The 19,126-nt window shown below is 31.6% G+C and overlaps 2 protein-coding genes across 2 annotated transcripts; both read left to right on the forward strand.

Annotated features, from left to right (window-relative positions):
- The first annotated feature begins 294 nt into the window (after positions 1–294).
- Positions 295–2,159, forward strand: LOC134833962 (uncharacterized). The gene is made up of 3 exons (XM_063848471.1): positions 295–436; positions 501–1,314; positions 1,373–2,159. Exons 1-3 carry the CDS (start codon positions 373–375, stop codon positions 1,623–1,625), a joined length of 1,131 nt encoding a protein of 376 aa, XP_063704541.1. The 5' UTR covers positions 295–372; the 3' UTR covers positions 1,626–2,159.
- A 5,564-nt stretch (positions 2,160–7,723) lies between these two features.
- Positions 7,724–10,632, forward strand: LOC134834476 (lysosomal acid glucosylceramidase). The gene is made up of 6 exons (XM_063849175.1): positions 7,724–7,834; positions 7,888–8,569; positions 9,406–9,721; positions 9,820–10,162; positions 10,223–10,388; positions 10,442–10,632. Exons 1-6 carry the CDS (start codon positions 7,762–7,764, stop codon positions 10,539–10,541), a joined length of 1,680 nt encoding a protein of 559 aa, XP_063705245.1. The 5' UTR covers positions 7,724–7,761; the 3' UTR covers positions 10,542–10,632.
- Positions 10,633–19,126: the final 8,494 nt, after the last annotated feature.

Genomic DNA, 19,126 nt, shown 5'->3' on the forward strand with positions numbered 1-19,126 from the left:
ACTAGTAATCAACTAAGCATTATTTATTATAATATTTAAAATATTAAATTAAATAGAGGATGCACCGTGAATTACCAAGTAATTTGTTAATATTTTAAATTATATAAATTTTAAAATTTTTGTTATATTCAATGGAATCTATTACATTCACAATATTATTCGTCGATATTTTAGACAAATTTAGAAATTTTTTAAACATAAATATTTAATATTTATTAGACCTGAAATTTCCTGTAACTTCTAATGCGCATCCAAAAATCGCTTGCTGAACGCACCCACTGTCAGTTTCAATCATATGTCACACACATGCTTTCATATTTGTAAACAAAAGAGCGCTGTTCTTGTATAATTTCATTAAGAAAAAACTAAAATATGACAAAATATGAAGTAGAAAGTGTGGATTTGCTCTCAAAGGAACGTGCAAATCCCGTAATAGGTGAGAAAATCAAAAATTATTTTCATTTCAGCATTCATTTACGAAATTTTTGTATTTTTTTTAGTGAATTTTCAAAATGCTACTCCACTTCAAGACGACCACGAAGTACAATATGTCGTTGACAAAGACAAAAATCCCGGATTATTTCTGCAATATGAGGGAAAAGTCGATACGAGTTACTACGGACGCATTGGCGAAAATTATCCAAAGGATCTCGTCAACACCTTCATTGCTATTCGGAATCGAGACACCAACAAAATTCGATTTGTCGAAGTGGAACAATGTTCCGTGATGTCGGAGCACCATGTCATGCCCACTGTGCTGAGTGACACGCAACCAATTGATGTCCGCAGCTTGCTGTACAAGAATTTCGGCAGCAAAAGTGCCGCTCGTGCCATGGATAAGAAGGAAAAAACCGAGTTCAATGTGGATGTTTTGAAAGATAAATTGGACACATCTGTGTTGGATGTCGACGATAGTGTCTTGCTAGATGAATCGACGCTCGTTGACGAAGATATTCGACCACCACAAAATAAGGACGCCACAAAAATAGCAGATGTCTACAAAGTCGAAGAGATTATTCCGAAAAAGATTTTGGCAAACTTGGAAAAGCCAGCGTTGACCTTATTTGAGACAAAACCCTTGCATATGCCAATTACACTACCGTTCTTGTTGAACTGTATCAAAGAAGTTCAAATGTCCAAAGAGCCCGATAGTGATGAAAACATTAAAAAATTAAAAATTTGCTTGTATCTGGATGCCTTGGGAAATGTTTTAAACACCAAATCAAAATTTATGTCAAAAATTGAGATTTCCAAGCTTTCGGAACAGCTATCAAAGCACATCAAAGAGACTTTTACGAATGATATGCGACATGAGTAAGACAAATTTTTTAAAAATATCTTCAATTTGGCTTAAATTTGTTTAATTTTTTAGTATTCGCAATCGCTTTACCGAGCAAAAAGCAATTTGTTATTATTTGGTGCTGGCCTGTTTGTTATCCAAAAACCTCGAAGTGAATGTAGAAAATGCCACCGAAGGCCTCAACTTATCGAAAGTGGAACTGGCAAAATATGTTTCGTACATTGGAGCGACGTACAAAACAAAATCCGGCTTGATCCAAATTAAACTACCAAGAGACCTTCCGCCTCCCGGTTCTTTCAAGAAGTTTGGAAAGAAAAAGCGTTAAAGGACTCCATTTTTTATTGTTCTTTTGATATTCAATATTTTTGAATAGAAACTGATAAAAAATTATTTAAAAAAAAAAACAATTTTTTAGAAGCTTTTCATTTGTCAAATATTTTTAATATTCACCGATAATTTTTAAATAAGGGTGTTACAACTGTGGAAAATGTTTCGAAATTCTTAGATCTCCAAAATATTAGGAAGAAGGAGGGAATTAGTGTGCAAATCGAAAAATGCACAAATTTTGCAAACAGTGATGCTGTTGTGTTTTGATGTTACCTACAAAAGTGGATAAAAAAAAACACGTGGTGCTATGGTGGCTAATAACAATTCGGTTTCTTGAGATTTAGACAGCGGTACCTTTGATCATAAGTGCAACGATATGTCGTTTTTTTTATTCAGCAGATGACTTGACAGTTCCTTTTAAAGTCAACTTGGCGGAATCTGGAAATCTGTATTAACTACGAAAAAGGGAGAATTAGATTGTATTAGCAATAAAGGTATTCAATTGTATATCAATGATATTTTATTCGAGCCAATTATTGGCTGGCGACTCCAGGATTCGATACCCAGTCAAAGGTCGTTATAAGAAAAATCAGGAAATTATTGAAAGAATAGTAGAATCGTTATGATATATCTAATCGCTATTAGTCACAGGTTAAAACTATCTGCAGATGATACGTGTTTGCTGTACGCGAAGAAGAAAAGTGAAGAGCATATTGCTTTGGACTGCTTACAAGTTGTAAGTCTTACAACTGATTTTTGCCAGAACAAGCTTCTTTTGTCGCAAAGACAAAATGTGTCCTCTTTAGGGGAAAGTGACGGAATGTATCAGAGTAAAGTAGGCTGTTTTTTTATATGCAGTTTATATGCGTCGTTAGTTGGTCGTAGCAACCTTTGAGTTAAATTGTAATCAAATAAACATTGTATTTTATTTAATTTCAAAAAATCAGATTGCCAAATCTATTCTTACATTCAGCCTCAATTTTCTTCTCTCTTCAATTCACTTATGTTATTTTTTTTACATGAATCTGGGCGGACCTTCGGATTCATGCCTTTTTTTAACTTAAAAAATTGTATTTTTGAAAGAGATAAAGATATCTTCAGGATGAGCTCTGCTCTTTAGAAGTCACAAATAAAATATAATATAATATATAAATAATTTTACATAATTTTTCACAAGTGAGAAATGATGCTGAATTCTTAAATATATATTGAACTTTGTATTTCCCATTTTTTAAAAAAATTTACACAAAATTGAACATTTTTGACTCAAAATTTGAAACAAATAAAAGAAATACTTCAATTCTAAAAAAAAAATAAAATTTTTGTTCAAATTGTTCTAAAATGTAGAAAAATTTGCAATTTTTTTTAGGTACTTGATATCCCTCTTGAAAATTTTCAAAATTATTAAGAAGGAATGCTCCAATCCAAAACATTTTCGACAGTTGTAATAACCTTATTTTTTATTTATTTTTTTTTTTAATTTTTATCAGCCAAGATTTTTTTCAAATTCTAACTAACATCACAAAAAGCTGCATTTTCCTTGCTTCCTGACTTAAAAATTAAAAAAATTATTACCTAATCGGAAATATATTTTTAATCGGAAAAAAAAATTATTGAAATTTAAATAAGATAAAAAAAAATTAAAAAAAAAACTTCGAAATCTTCGAAAATTAAAAAAAAACACAATTGTAAAAAACTATCGATTTACGGCTAAAAACTAAATTTAGTCGTTACTTTTAAGAATAAATTGCAATTTATAAAACGCAATTTCCCCAATTAAAACAACAACTGCAGCACACATTAAATTACAGTACATGGCAAAAATGTTGCTTAACATCTCCAACGTCATCGGAGTCGGATGCGTTTTCATGACAACACCTTCCAGCTGCATCTTTCTCATTGCTTGTATTTTTCTCCGAAGGGTCAAGTGCTCCACATCGATTGTACCTTTCTTTTGCAACCCAACTTCCAATGTTCTTTTGAATATTTCATCCAAAATCTCAAGAAACGGCGAGTGAATTGGCACATGAAACGCATTAATAGTCTTAAAAATTGAATGTTTCATTATGTGAATGGCATTATCTCCTGTTTCTCGGTCGACAAACTGCAGTAACATAGCTTTATATCTCATTATGACCACTCCGACATTCGTTTTTAATTTATCTGTTGCCAAATCTTCGAGTAATTCTGCATTTGTTCGATTGACATTCAAAATCACCATGTCTCGGAGTTTTTGATGGTGAACGTCAGACTCGTTTGTATATGCTTTTATGATTCTATAGAACTCGTCGTACGCATAAAGAGTCACATTACTTTGCGCAAGTTGCTTAACGGTGTTAATTTCCGTTTCTTTGACTTCCACATTGAGATCCATGAAAATGGTCGCTTGAAACATCGATGATATCGTTATGTTGTAGAACAAAGTGGTCGCTATCAGGAGACGAAATGACGTTTGCAAATATTTTCGTAAATTGCGTGAGACTCCCAGAGCGATTCCCATTGTTTCCAATAAAATTTTCAAAAAATCAACATCGAGCTCAAAGATTCTCGAGATGAAATAAAATGCAAAAGTTACGAAAATCACGGAAAAATAAATTAAAATTGTTGTTGAATCATCTGCAAACCCATAGAGAAAGTCAATCAAATAAACTTCTTTTGTCGCCCGAAATGCTGCTGTAATGCTCGAAAGTCCTACGTAATCCAAAGGATAAACATTTAGTAAATTGGTTAAATTTATCGGTAATGCCCAGGCAACCAAATCAACTTTGCGACCTAAAATCAGGGCATCTATCTGAAGAAGCATCGATCTTTGCGTTTCTTCGTTTATCGGAAAATTTATATATTCCATTTGAGCGTTTAAGCTTTTTCCGAAGGCTTCTACCGATACACCATCAATCCCACCAATTCTCGCAATTTTTCCATCTTTTTTAAATTCAACTGGGGCATAAGATGCGAACCATGGACTAACAACTGCTCTGAACTTGTATCCATGCAAATTCCGTACCCGACAATTAATTGAACGAATACTTTGATGAACCGAAACCTCATCCACGATCGAGTCTTTGTGCCATTTAACAGCAAAAGGATTGTAATACTCCACAATAAAGTCACCAGAAACGACCACCAAATGTAAAAGTTGAAATTTTTCCCATGCAACTTTCAATATTTCACGATTAAAATTTTTATCAGTGAAAATCATCAAAGGTCCTCGTGCTGAATGGTAAGTTACTAGCAGCAAAAAATCCTCGTCCAAATTTTCCGTTGCCGTGAAAAATCCAAAGTTTTCTTTAAATGTTGTAAATTTGAAGACGTTGTTAGTTAACGTATTTTTTTGCGACAAAAGAACTTTTAAAGGCCAATTACAGCCGAAATTATTCCACTCGAACACTTTTACCGCCTTTTGATGCTCATAAAATCGGTCGATGAAGATTTTGAATAGATTTTCATTTTTAATTTCGCATTCAGAGACGTTAATTTTGAATGCGAAACTTGGAATTAAATTAAAAATTAGAAAAATTAGTGAAATTTTAACAATTATCATGTTCTTGCTTCTTTCACGATCTAACCTTGAATGAATTTGAATCAAAAGGTTACGAATTGTCGTCATTATGAAATATTGTATCATTAATCATATCGTGGAAAAATAATCATCATTACTTTGATTAGAACTCAACACCAAAAAAAGACAAATACTTCTCGTTCCAGTCAGTCGCATGCCCTTTCCATCACCCATCATCGTCGTTACACATGAAAAAGCGTATCGAATTTTATTGAAACATTTGACGATATAAATTACAGCCACTTACAACACTTTTAGTATTATTTTAACGCACTCAATATTAAATATGTTGTTTTTTCCAAATAAATAAATATTTTTTTTTTGCCTTTTTTTTTACTTTCATGATCAGGGATCGAAAAAATATTTAAAAAATTTTTTTTTCATAAACGTGAATTTATGAATTTAATAATTTTGAATCTTCTTTAGAACATTAAATAATTTTAAGAAAGTAATTTATAAAAAATAAATATTTTTAACATATTTCAATAAGATTTTTTGAGCAAATTTTTCTATTTAATTTTTTTTACTATATTTTTAAAATTTGTATATAAATTTTACAAAAAATTGTAAGAATTTAAAATATGAATTAAATTTTGAAAATATAAGTTCAATGATTTTTGAAAAAATATTTTTGGAGAAGAAAATTCTTGTAAAAATATTATTTTCAATACAAAAGTTTAAAAAAATATTTTTTTTATAAACTCTTGAAAAATTATGAAAATAGACCAAAAAACCATAATTTTTGATGAAATTTTCAATTTTTTTTTTTATTTTGTCCCATTGGATTTTCCATTTTTAAAATGGGGTATGAGACAGAAATTTCAAAAAAAATTTGGATCGGCCTAAATTAAATAAATAAAAATACTTAATGAATACTTAATGCTCTTCAGAGATGTCATGGACGTTCGTGTCATCCAAGCCACATGTGGTGAGGTACGAATGCTCAGACCAGGACGCATTCTACTGGCTGTGCGACGTCCTCGGTACAAATATGGAAGGAAAACCGGACGTGCCCTTCACCTTTGGAGACGAAAATCAGCACCCGAAGATGTACGAGATGTACCAACTTGACACGGGCGCATGGAGGATTCATGAGGCTTCAACAGCGAATGGCCGAAAAGGGGTCAATATTCGCATGAGATTCTGCGACGATTGAACTTCAGAGCCCGCTACGGTTCATACTTGGCAACCTTTGAGGATATCAAGCCTAACCGTGGTGGAAGAAGACTATAGATCGAATGGTTATCCCCAGACGACTGAGAAGTCTTGCAGATCAACTTGCATAGAAGTGCAATTGCTTTTATTGTTTTATTATGAAAATTACCTATTAGAAAATTATTAACAAATTATTATTTTGAAAATTAGGCAAGTACAATTTCAAAAAATATTTCACATTATTTTGAACCTTAAAAAGTAAGGAGGTGGGAGTAATAAATAATGATAATGGAAAACAATGATTTTAATGATTTTTCCATCTATATCTAACTATTTTTAAAGAGTTTTAATATTCAATTGTGTGCTTTAAAGACATTTTAAATCTTTTATTTTAACATTTGGACAATTTTGGAAACAAAAAAATTTTTTAAAATTTAAAAAAACATTTTAACGACTTTTTTGAAATGTAAAATTTTTTGGCAAATTCCAAATTATAAATTTTTTTAATTTTTTTTCTGTGAAAATTAGTCTAACCCTTTGAAAAATTGCAAAATATAACAAAATTTAAATATTTCAACCAATTTTTGATATTTTTTTGTCATTTTTCGTATGTTTTGAAGGTAAAAATATTTCAAAACCATTATCATTATTCCATTATTCCCTCCTTAGATTTTCGGAAAAAGTTAGGAGGGAGGACATGTGAAACATTTTTTGGAATTGTACTTGCCTTAATAGAAAAATTATTTAAAAATTTTTTCTGCCCTTCTTTTTCCTATAAAAAATTACAAATAGTTCGAAATAAATTTGAAATGTTAATGTTTGTTGATTTTATCAATAATGTTAGTTAAATTTCACTAAAAAAAATATTCTCCAAAATTAACATTTTTTTTTTTGATCCCTGTTCATAAATTTTTAACATTATTATGATACAAAGTATTTAAAGTAGCTCTTGTAATACGATCCCGACACATGTTTTAGAATGAGCCGCAACATAAACAGTTCAAAAAAACTGAAATACTTTCAGATGTTCGAGATTCGGTCCGAAAAGCAAAAACACGCCCCATCAATATGCATTTGTAACAAATTCGTTTTTAATGTGAAACTTGTGTCACTCACAGGAAATATTACCGAAAAATTACATTTTTTTGGCCAGTATCCTTTTTTAAGTGCTGTAACGGAAGTTCACGCATTAACATTTACATGAAAATTCTTCCGGCGAATGAAGTTTGGTCAGTATTATTATCGTACGTTGCCCATGTTCACTTGCTTATCAAATTAAATTCACACAAAGAAAGATACATGAACAGCTGTTTGTTTGTTATCGCAATACTTTTATATGCAACGATTGTGTGATTCAGCGTTAGTTGTCATTCGACATTCATTCATTCGATTTGTTTTGATTTTTTTTTTAAATTTTTTTATGAACTTATGTAAACACTTTCTTCGGCTAGTTGCCGTTTTTGGAGTTGTCGGTGTAATTTTTACTGTAGCAGGTAATTAATTAAATTTTTTTCAATCAAATGATTTAATTTTTATTTTTTTTTAGCTTCTCCATGTCATTTGAGACCCTTCAAAGCCGGTCTGGTTTGTGTCTGCAACTCAACTTACTGTGACACTCTCGAATTTAACGCGCCTCGCAAAAATGGGAGCTTCGTACTTGTTTCTACGAGTGAACAAGGCTTGAGATTCCAGAAAAAAGAAGGAATTTTCGCCACGGAAACCGTCGTTGTCCATGATATCAAACAAAAACGCAGGCAACGTTCTAGTCCGAATGTCATCGACTCTCGATCGCTGATAAAATGGCTCATGGACCGATATACGAGCAATTCACAACCAACGACAAGAGCATCCGATACGGTTACCGTTAAAATTGATCACTCGATAAAGTACCAACGGATTGTCGGTTTTGGTGGGGCACTAACGGGATCTGTGGCACATTTGTTGAATAACATGAGCCCAGAATTAAGAGACAAGGTGTTGGAGTCATATTTCTCAAAGGACACGGGAATCGGTTATTCGATGGTCAGAACGAGCATTGGAGGATGTGATTTCGATTTAAAGCCTTGGGCTTATAATGAACTGCCGGAACATGATGCAAAATTATCCAATTTCACAGAATTAGATGCTAGAGATTTGCTGAAAGTGAAGATTTTAGAGAAAATAAACGAAATTGCGAAAGAAGAAGTGAAAATCATGGCAGCTGCATGGTCACCACCAAAATGGATGAAGTAAGTTTTGGTTTTAATAATTTTTTTTTATCAATGAAAAATTCATGTAAAATTAAGATTTTCAATACAAATATTCTTAAAAATTGATTTTTTTTTTAAATTTTGGGAAATTTCCTTAAAATTTATAAAAAAAGACCAAAAAACTGTTAATTTTGATGATATTTTCAACTTTTGTTTTTATTTTGCCCCATTGGATTTTTGATTTTTGAAATGGGCATGGAACAAAAAGTGCAAAAATAATTTGGAGCGGCTTTAAAGAAATTTTTAAAAATTTATTTTTGGATAATTTTTTTTATATTTTTTTTTTTTTCAAAATTTTTCACTAGAAGTGTTCTAAAAATTATATTTGATTAAAAAAATTTTTTAAACGTGTCATTTAAGGCCGCTCCAAATGAAAATCAAAAATAAAGTCTAAAATTTTTAAAAATAAAATGGGGGGGCAAAAAAAAAATTTTTCAAATTTTTTTTTTTAATATTAATTTTTAAGATACTTTTTTCATACAAAATGACAAAATTTTATGAATTTTTGATCGTTGATCAATTTTTGTTGTTTTTTATTAATCTTCTTAAAACTTTTTTAAAAATTGACAGTTATTTTTATAATTTTTTTTTGTTTAAAAATAATTTAACTTAAATATATTTTATAAATTTCAAAATTATCAAAAATTATGAAAATACCAAAAAACAATGATCAAAAATTTTTTGAATTTTGTCATTGGATTATTGAAAAAGGGGCATTTTAAAACTTTATTTTTGATTTTCGTTTGGAGCGGCCTTATATAAAAATAAAAAAAAAACTTTAAAATAAATTTTGAGCGGCCTAAAATCTCTTTCAGGACAAATAATGAATGGACAGGAGCAAGTGCTTTATTCTCGGAGTATTACGGGACATGGGCAGATTATCACATCAAATTTTTGGAGCTCATGAAACAACAAAATGTCTCCGTTTGGGCCATCAGTACAGGAAATGAACCGATGAACGGTGCCGTATTTTGGATGGTTGTGAAGTTCATGAGTCTCGGATGGGCTCCGAAAGAGCAAGGAATCTGGGTAGCCAAACATTTGGGCCCAAAATTAAAAGAAAAATTTCCAAATGTTCTGCTTTTTGCGGGAGACGATCAACGATACACTTTTCCACGATGGTTTAACGATGTAACTCATTTTTTCTCCTATAATTTTCAATTAATTCAAAAAACAGTTAAAGCAAGTTCGAAATTTCAAAATGATTTTTAAAAAATATTTATTTTTAGATGAAAGAAGGTAATCCAGACTCCATGAAATACATTGACGGCCTCGCCGTTCACTGGTATTGGGATATGTTTATTCCACCGGGATCGACTATCGGCAAAACCAAGAAGTTGTATCCGGAAAAACTCATTATCAACACTGAATCTTGCCTGGGTGACAAGCCATGGGATCATCATGGACCGGTTTTGGGCTCTTGGGGACGCGCCATGGAATATATTACTCCAATAATGCAGGATTTACGGTACAACGTTAATGGATGGACTGATTGGAATTTGATTTTGGACGAACAAGGAGGACCAAATTACGCAAAAAATTACGTAGAAGCACCAATGGTCAAAAATAATAGTAATTTTTTGTCTAAAAATTTTAATTGAAGACTTTACTGATAAAATTTTTTAATTTTAGCAATTGATGAAATCTATAAACAACCAATTTTCTATGTTTTGGGACATTTTTCGCGATTTATTGTTCCTGGTTCAGTTCGTGTGCAGAGTACCAGTTCAGACAAAAGTTTGCTGGTATTAGCATTTGAGAGACCAGACGGATTAACGTCAGTAATTTTATATAATTCGTAAGTTTTCCAAGTTTTTCTTTGAATTAAACACTAAATTAATGTAATTACAGTCACAAATTACCAGTAACAGTCAAATTGGAAGATAATAAGAACCGAAATCAGGAATTCTTTTTACCACCACATTCGATTCATAGTTTATTATATGCATAATTAGCATAGAAAAGCATTAATTAACAATAAATTAAATAATTTTGTTACCTTTTTGATAAAGTCCTATAAAAATGAGGAACATTCAATGAATTTTCTTCAATATTCCTGCAACTTAGTTACTTTCAAGATGTTTTTGTGCTTAAAAATTATCATAATTCTTTCATTAGCTTCAAAAATAATCGCTCAAGTAAACTTTTTGGATCGGTATGTACGAAATGAGGTAAATTTCATTACGGCACAAAACTACGAAACGATGATGATTGTTGTTAAAAAGTTTTTCAAGGTATTAAAAATGCATATTTCAAGTCTGGTTTCCTGGTCGAAAGTACTTAAAGTCAAAATTTCAAAAATATTCTAAAGTTTATAAGTCAAAATTAAGTTGATTTTTGGCTCAAAAGTGAAAAGTAAAAGCTGATTGAGTTATTTTATTTTTTCTTAAATAGAATTTTAAGAAAAATTAAATTAAGGCCGCTCCAAATTTTTTTCTATGTTTTTGTCCCCTGCATTTCAAATGCCGAAAATCCAATGGGGCGAAATAAAAAAAAAGTTAAAAGTTTCATCAAAATTCACAATTTTTTGGTCTTTTTCCTTATTTTTTCAAGAGATTTTCAAAAATTTTTAAAATATTTTCAATTTTCAAGAATTTTTGTATTGAAAAACGAAATTTAACATGAAAAATTCATTCTCAAAAATATTTGCAAAAAAATATTTTTCAAATTTTTTGACAGTTTTTTTATGAAATTTTTTTGTTTAAATTTTTACCTTGAAGTACTCTGAGATTGATTTTAAAGTACCAAATCTTAACGTAAATACCATAAAAACAACTATTCTTTAATGACCAAAAATTTTTTTAAATTTTGTATGAAAAAGTATTTCAAAACTTTTTTTTTATTTTGCCCCCCCATTTTGAAAAAAATCTTTTGGGACAAAAACATCGGAAAAAATTTGCAACGGCCTAAAGAAATTTTTAATTTATTGGAAACATTTTTTAATGAAAATTTTCATAAAAAATTGTTTTTTCATAAAAATTTTTTTTTTCCTAAGGCAAAAAAAAAATACAAGGCCAAAAAAACTTTTAAGTCAAAAGTTGAAAAAATTTGACTTAAGCTTAAGTAAAAGTCAAATTCGACCTAAGTCAAATCAATTGACTTAATTCAGAAAACTTTTAAAATTTTTTTTGACAAAAATTTGAGCAAAAATCTTCAAAAATTCAAAAGGTAGTAGCAGCACTACAAAAACTTATGACTTAAACTTAAGCTTAAGTTTAAATTTAAAAAAATTTGACCTTTGACTTAAGCTTCAGTTATAGAAAAAGTTGAAACAAGCCACAAGTCAAATATTTTTGGGTTTTCTACCAAATAAGAAGAAAAAAAATTTAATTTTTTTAATTGTTCATAAAAAAAAATTAAGTCAATTAATTTGGCTTAAGTCAAACTTAAGTGTATTTTACTCAAGCTTAAGTCATAAGTCAAATAATTGTGACTTAATAAGTTTTGAAGCCCTATTAAGTCAACTTAATTGTGACCCATTCTCAAGCAAAAGTACTAAAATTTCTCTTGACTTGAAGTATTTTCGACCCTCGTTTTTTTCTTATTTTTATCTCTAACAACATTCATTTCAGCAACAAAGCTCTCTCAAAATCTTCAACACTGATCCAATTGTGAAATATCATACCTTAAACATCTTTCTGGAGTCAATTGCTACAAATTTCGCGGTAAAAGTCTTCAATAATGTCACGGAGGCGGAATTGCCACAAGTTTCTGACATGGGTTGTGAGTTGTGCGTTCCTTCCGAAGCCATTGGATACATTCAATTTTTCGACACCGATGAGAACGTCATCTCGCAACTCGATACATTTCGGCAAATCAATGCAAATGGACGATGGTTCTTTGTCTCTGAAATTTCAAATCGTGCTTACGTGCAAAATATGCTAAAAATGGCTTTTGAGAACCAAAATATGCTAAATACATTGGTGGCAAACTACTTACGGGAAACGGAAACTTTTCGACTGACTTTTTACGATCCTTTTAGCTTGGAATACGGCGACGTGCGAGGAGCTTTCAATTTCTTGTCACTCTCTGCAAACACCAGTGAAACGGAAATTGCGGATTTCATAAGAAAATTCAATCATCGCGTCGATAATTTACGAGAATATGAATTGGTGGTCGATTTGTTTCCGCGACCAATGTATGCGGAGCCCATTTATTCGAAGCATGGTCACATTTTGCGCTACAAATTTTTGGAAGGTGAAGTCATCGAGACATTAAGTCGCATGATGAACTTTAAAATTGAGTATAGTTTGTTGAATACCGAACGTTTGGCGGGTTTCATAGCAGAAAATGGAACAGCTACGCATGGTTTGGCCCTCGTCGAATATGGAAAAGTCAATTATTCGGCAGTAACGCGAATGATAGCGGAAACGGGATTGAACAACACTGCTTTTTTGTATCCGATTGAGATTTTTAATGCATATTACTTGGTGCCCAAATTATTTCCCAAAAATAATATTAGTCTTTCTGGCTGGGGATTGTTCGATGTGACGACAATTATCATGATTTGGGTTTCCGTTGTTTGTTGCATTGTCGCACGTTATTTTATCAATCACATGGAAAATAATTCTCCGGATATTTTACGAATTGCATCGGAAGTGATTGGCTTTCAGAACGGCATTAGTCAGTCAATTGCTGCTATCACGAGTACTAGTGATCGTTTAATCATCATTTCCTGCCTGATTCTGTATCTTATCATCGGAAACAGTTTTCAAGGATTGATTCTCGCGCAGCTACAGGAAAAGGAAGGCAATCAATTAAATACGTTGCAAGAAATCTACGATACTGACTTACTTTTTGGGTCACTAATCGAGCCCTGGGACATTTTCAAGCCGGAGGAAGGAAAAACCGTGTTGTCTGTTCGCAATAAAATTTATTTTCGACAGATTGAAGACTACGAGAAAAATGGATTTCAGCGTGTCACGGACCCATGCAAGGAATTTCAGGCAGGACGACAAATGGCAATTTTAATGCGTGAAAAACCAGCAAAATATCAAATTGGATCGTGTTATAACAAACTTACGGGAGACGATTTGTTGCATATGGTACAAGAAAAAGGCGCAACGCTTCAATCAACGCAAACAGTGCCGAAAACCTCGCCTTTCATTCAGCAGTTCAACATGCATATCTTGAGCATATTCGAGGCGGGACTCAATGATTTGTCCGAAATGGAAAATGAGCGACAAATTTACATTGATCGGATCAAGAGATATCAAAATCGGACGTCAGAATGGGCGGAAAAATCGAGAGTTGTGAGATTAGAAAATTTAGAGGAAGCATGTTGGACCTTACTTGCAGCTTGGATGGCTGGATTTGTGGTACTTTTTATGGAAATTGGATGGAAATGGTATCAGCTGAATTGGATAAGTTGGAGACATTTTTCACAGAAGCTTAATGCGATATTTTATGAAAATTGAATTTGCACAACTTTTTCTTCGTTGAAAATGTTTAAAAAAAATTTAAGTGTTTTTGCAATGCTGTCACTGTTTACCGACCTTTAATATCCAATGAGTAACAATTTTATAGCAACCATTGACTTTCTTGAGTTTAGAAGGACAAAAAAATCCATTTTAATCGAAACTCTTAACCTCTCAGCACGTAAAAATCAAAAAATTCTGAAATTAGATTACCTATAATACGTAGACATTATGTCCGGTTACTCCGTAAACAGCGAAACATTTTTTCAATGTAACGTGGAATGAGGACATTCAATCTAGGAAATCAAGAAAATTTGGTATTTTGATTTATTTTGACCATCCGTCAAATCGGAGGACACATTTTGTACACAAATGCATTCATTAACGAAAAACGATGCTCGTAAAATATTAAAAAAGAAGACAATTTACTTACAAATTTTACGATGTCGTAAAAACATGAACATCTTTCAACAATTTAGAATCATAAAAATTAAATAAATTGTAATTATTTTCGATGTTTTAATGTACATTTTTTTTGTATCTTGAATTACTACCGGAACTACCGGAGGTCTTTAAATTGTAAGAACAAATTACAGTTTTTACGTTTTGGGACCAATTAATTAACATCTTTTTAATCTGAAACTTGTAGCGTAACAACTGTTCTAAGCTCTGAGATAATTGCTCGGTGATATTGCTTTAAAATAGCAAGCCATGCATTTAAAATAACATCACGGTAGGTCATATTATCCAAAAATCTATATTTCGCCTACTTTGGCTTTGGGAAGAAAAAGTATATTTAAACAAGTACAACCAATGTTTTATTATTTTATTTGAACTTATCAATTATCATTCATTAATGTTGAGAACAGTTTGCCGACCGTGGATCAACTATTGTTCAAATTTTGTTTATCGCGAAACATTGGTAATGCGCCATCCATTTATGGCGTCAAAAGGGTGGGGATCGCTTGAATTTCCGATAAATTTCGACGGGGTTAAAAATCAAGATTCGACGTTGTAAAAATTCTCTACATTTAAGATTTTTTGTTTCAATTTAACAGAGATATAATCGAGCACTTTAAGCTTTTCGTATTTCTAGAGTAAATCTTCTGGGCCCATAACCTATTGATACTAAATTTTATTAGAGAATAACTAAAACTATACATTGTCTCAACAAGTAAACTATCACGGTTTACTATAATCGAACAACAATTATTATGCCAACACCGAGCATGTGTCTTCAGCGATTCACTTCACCTATTTATTTCACGTTTTTTATTCATAAACCAAAAATCTTTAATATTTTTTAAATGCGGATATACTTACCGTAGTTTTCATAAAAGTTACTCAAAAATTTCATTAAGTTAGTTTAATACATTTACTCAAATTTTAATTTCAGAAATGCACTTTGAGCATATTTCATTTTTTTTCGGAATTCACTCCATCTATTTACTGATCAATATTTTTTTGATCCATAAACCTGAAACTTTAAAGATTTGTTAAATGTGGATATAACTCACCATAGTTTTCTTAAACGTTGTTGAAAAATTTCATTAAATTAGTGATAAATATTTAGCCTTTATTTTTCATAGAGTTGAAAAAAAACATTCCTTACTTTCAAAATTGATAATCATCAACATAAAATGATTTACTGCTTTGTGCTTTGCTTCATTATTTTTTACTTAGATGGTTCCTTTTGGATTCAACAGATAAAAGGGAAAAAAGTAGCACGTTTTCAAATCTAAGAAATAATGTGTGTAATTTACAAGGCTTACTATTTTATTCAGGAAAATATGTGTTTTCGTTCAGTCCACAAATTTTTATTCTTCCTATTTTAGATAAACTTTCGATTATCGGACTGACGAATTCAATCAAAAATCGGTAACTGGGTACTTCTGAGATCATTGTTCTAAGCTCGTTGGCTTAACTTTAAGGAAACATTTCTAATTTTAGGTCTTTTCATACTTTTTCAAAATTTCTTGAGCTTTTGGAATATCCTTCAAAGAAGAATTTGTATCATCAATTTCAGGGTTCCTTTTAGCATATTCTGTCTCCTAAATCGGCTGAAGATTCAGAAGAGAGGATAGAAAATCCAAAAGTAGGCAGAATCAGTGATGAATGAAGAAAAATTGAACTGTGACAAATTGAAACAAAAATCTTAAATAAAAAGAAATTTATGCAACGTCAAATTATGATTTTTACCCCTTATACAGTTCCGTCGAACCCCCATCCCCCTAAACTTTCGACGCCGTTGATGGATGGCGCCTTTTTTCGACTTTTCTATATTTTGGAAGCATATTTTTAAATCTTGTTTTATTATATTTTTTTTTGTATTTTTATTGTCCTTCTTGGAGAGTACTCACGATATCATCATTGATTAAAAATTAATCTAATCTCACAAATAAATCCGTTAAAATCACAGTTTTTTGATATTTGCCATCATTATCAAAGTGACACACGCCTGCGAAAGACGAAATCATGCGATTCGTCTTGTTATCTTTAATTTTAGCAATTTCGGGTAAATTTCTTCACTTTTAATTTTAAAAGTTGTTTAATTTTTTTTTCTCACAGTTGCTTTGGCTTCCAAATGCAATCTCCGTGAATACCCATCTGGGTTTGTGTGCGTTTGTAATGAGACTTATTGCGATACCCTCGAGTTTGAGCTTCCCCAGAGACATGACGATGTCGTTGTTGTTACTTCAAATTCTGCTGGATTAAGACATGACGTAACGAACACAAAAATTGTCCCATTAACTGAAAAACGACAATCCGTAAGTACCTATTAAACAACATATTTCATCTTTTTTTTCCACTTTGTTGGAACAATATTTTGACAGAATTTCCTGTGTACACGATATATTAACTTTTAATCCGTTTTTAAATAAATATCCATGTTACATTAGGAGACCAACCATGTTGAGTTAGTAATTGATCCGGATACGACTTTTCAAAAGGTATTAGGATTCGGGAATGCCTTGACAGGAAGCTCTTCATTTTTATTGGAACAACTGACTCCGAAAATGAAGCAACACGTGTATCAGTAAGAATTTCTGAGATTTTTATATTTTTTAGGGTTTAAACAAAATTTTACTCATAGATCACTGTTCTCGAAGTCCAAAGGGAGCGCAATAAATTTTCTTCGTATCCCCATTGGAGGTTGCGATTTCGACTTAAGCCCTTGGTCGTATAATGAATTTCCGGAAAATGATATTTTTTTGACAAATTTCACGAAATTAGACCCACGTGACTTATTAAAAGTCCAACAAATTCAAGAAATCCGCGAAATGGATGTGCATAAATTGAATTTTTTCGGATCGGCATGGAGTAGTCCGACATGGATGAAAACCAATAACAAGTGGAGTGGCAAAAGCAAGCTCAAGGAGGAATTTTACCAGACATGGGCCGACTTCCATTTGCGCTATTTGGAGATAATGAAAGCATATGGTGTGGAATTTTGGGGTATCTCAACCGGAAATGAGCCTTTGAATGGGGAACTTTTCTGGTTGTTCATCCCGTTCATGAGTTTGGGCTGGAATGCGGCGAGACAAGGACGTTTTGTGGGTGATTATTTGGGACCTACCTTACGTAGCTCCAGAATAACGAAAGATATGAAAATTTTTGCTAATGACGATCAACGATATACGGTCGCTTGGTGGTTTGAGGACATGAAAAAGGCACATAATGAGTCCTTGAGCTACGTTGATGGTCTTGCTGTGCATTGGTATTGGGATGAATTTATTCCGGCAAGTCTTTTGAATGATCATCACGACAAGTATCCGGATAAATTGATATTTAATACCGAAGCATCGGTCGGTGATAAGCCATGGGAGTCGAGTACACCGCTTTTGGGCTCCTGGAATCGTGCGGAATCCTACATTGAAGCCGTTATGGAAGACTTGAAGCACTGGGTGAATGGCTGGATTGACTGGAATATGCTGTTGAACGAGCAAGGAGGTCCCAATTACGTCAATAATTTTGTTGATGCACCAATTATCGTCAACTCAACTGGTAATTATTATTTTTTTTATGCCTTTCTGAGTTTTCTTCAAACTTTGAGCCCAATTTTTAAAGCATTTTTTGAAATTAATTTTTTTTATTCTTGAAAAATTTTGATAAAAGGTCAATATAATATTTTTCATTAAATTTTTCAACATTCTATTACAGAATTTTTTTTTTAATTTTAAAGTTTAAAATTATTTTTTTTAACTCTTAGAAAAATAGATGAAAGCCCAAAAAAACTTTAAAATTATTTTTTTAAATCCTTTTTTGGTCTTTTTCCAAAAAAAACTAGATGAAAGCTCAAATTTTCTTCTCTAAAACTAATTTTTAGACGTTTTTTTTACTTTTGGATTTTTGACTTTTTAAAAATTCCAAAACTTTTTTTTAAATTCTTGAAAAATTTTTATGATAGCTTAAAAAAATAAAAAATTTGGAACGGCCTTAGTTTTGATAAAATTTTCAACATTTTTTTTTTACTTTTGAATTTTCAATTTTGTTCAAATTAACAAAAATCAAGAGAAAAATGATTAAAGAGCCGAAAACTTTGTTTCATATTTCACTTTAACTCTTTCCAGATTACAAGGAAATCTATAAACAAGCATTCTATTACGCATTTTCCCATTTCTCACGGTTTATTACGCCAAATTCGACACGCGTTGATCTCGTTAGCTCTGACAAGGACGTATGGGCAGTGGCATTCGAACGCGATGACGATCACATGGTTGTCGTTGTTTATAACAAGTAAGTCGCTCAAATAATAATGAACTGTGTCTAATAAAAATTTATTTTATTTTTTTTTTTAGTAAAAAGACACCCGTCGAAGTAACAATTCTTGACAAGCGTCAAGAAAGGAAAATCATGTTGAGTCTGACTGAGAAATCAATTCAAAGTCTTCTTTACAGAAAATGAAAAAAAAGAACTTAAAATGCATCCTTTTTAAAATATTTTTTTTACAGGCGGAAGGATGGACATTAAAGAACTTTTTTTTCTTATTAAAATCTTTTTTCCATAAAATTAATTACTCTTCTCCGCGAGACAAATTGTGGCACGAACTAAAGATTAAAGAGAGACACAGCGTTAAAACAACATCAAAATAAACTTCACACATCACCTAACTTTGCCT

This window comes from Culicoides brevitarsis, chromosome 3 (genome assembly GCF_036172545.1).
Source record: "Culicoides brevitarsis isolate CSIRO-B50_1 chromosome 3, AGI_CSIRO_Cbre_v1, whole genome shotgun sequence".
NCBI lineage: Eukaryota > Metazoa > Arthropoda > Insecta > Diptera > Ceratopogonidae > Culicoides > Culicoides brevitarsis.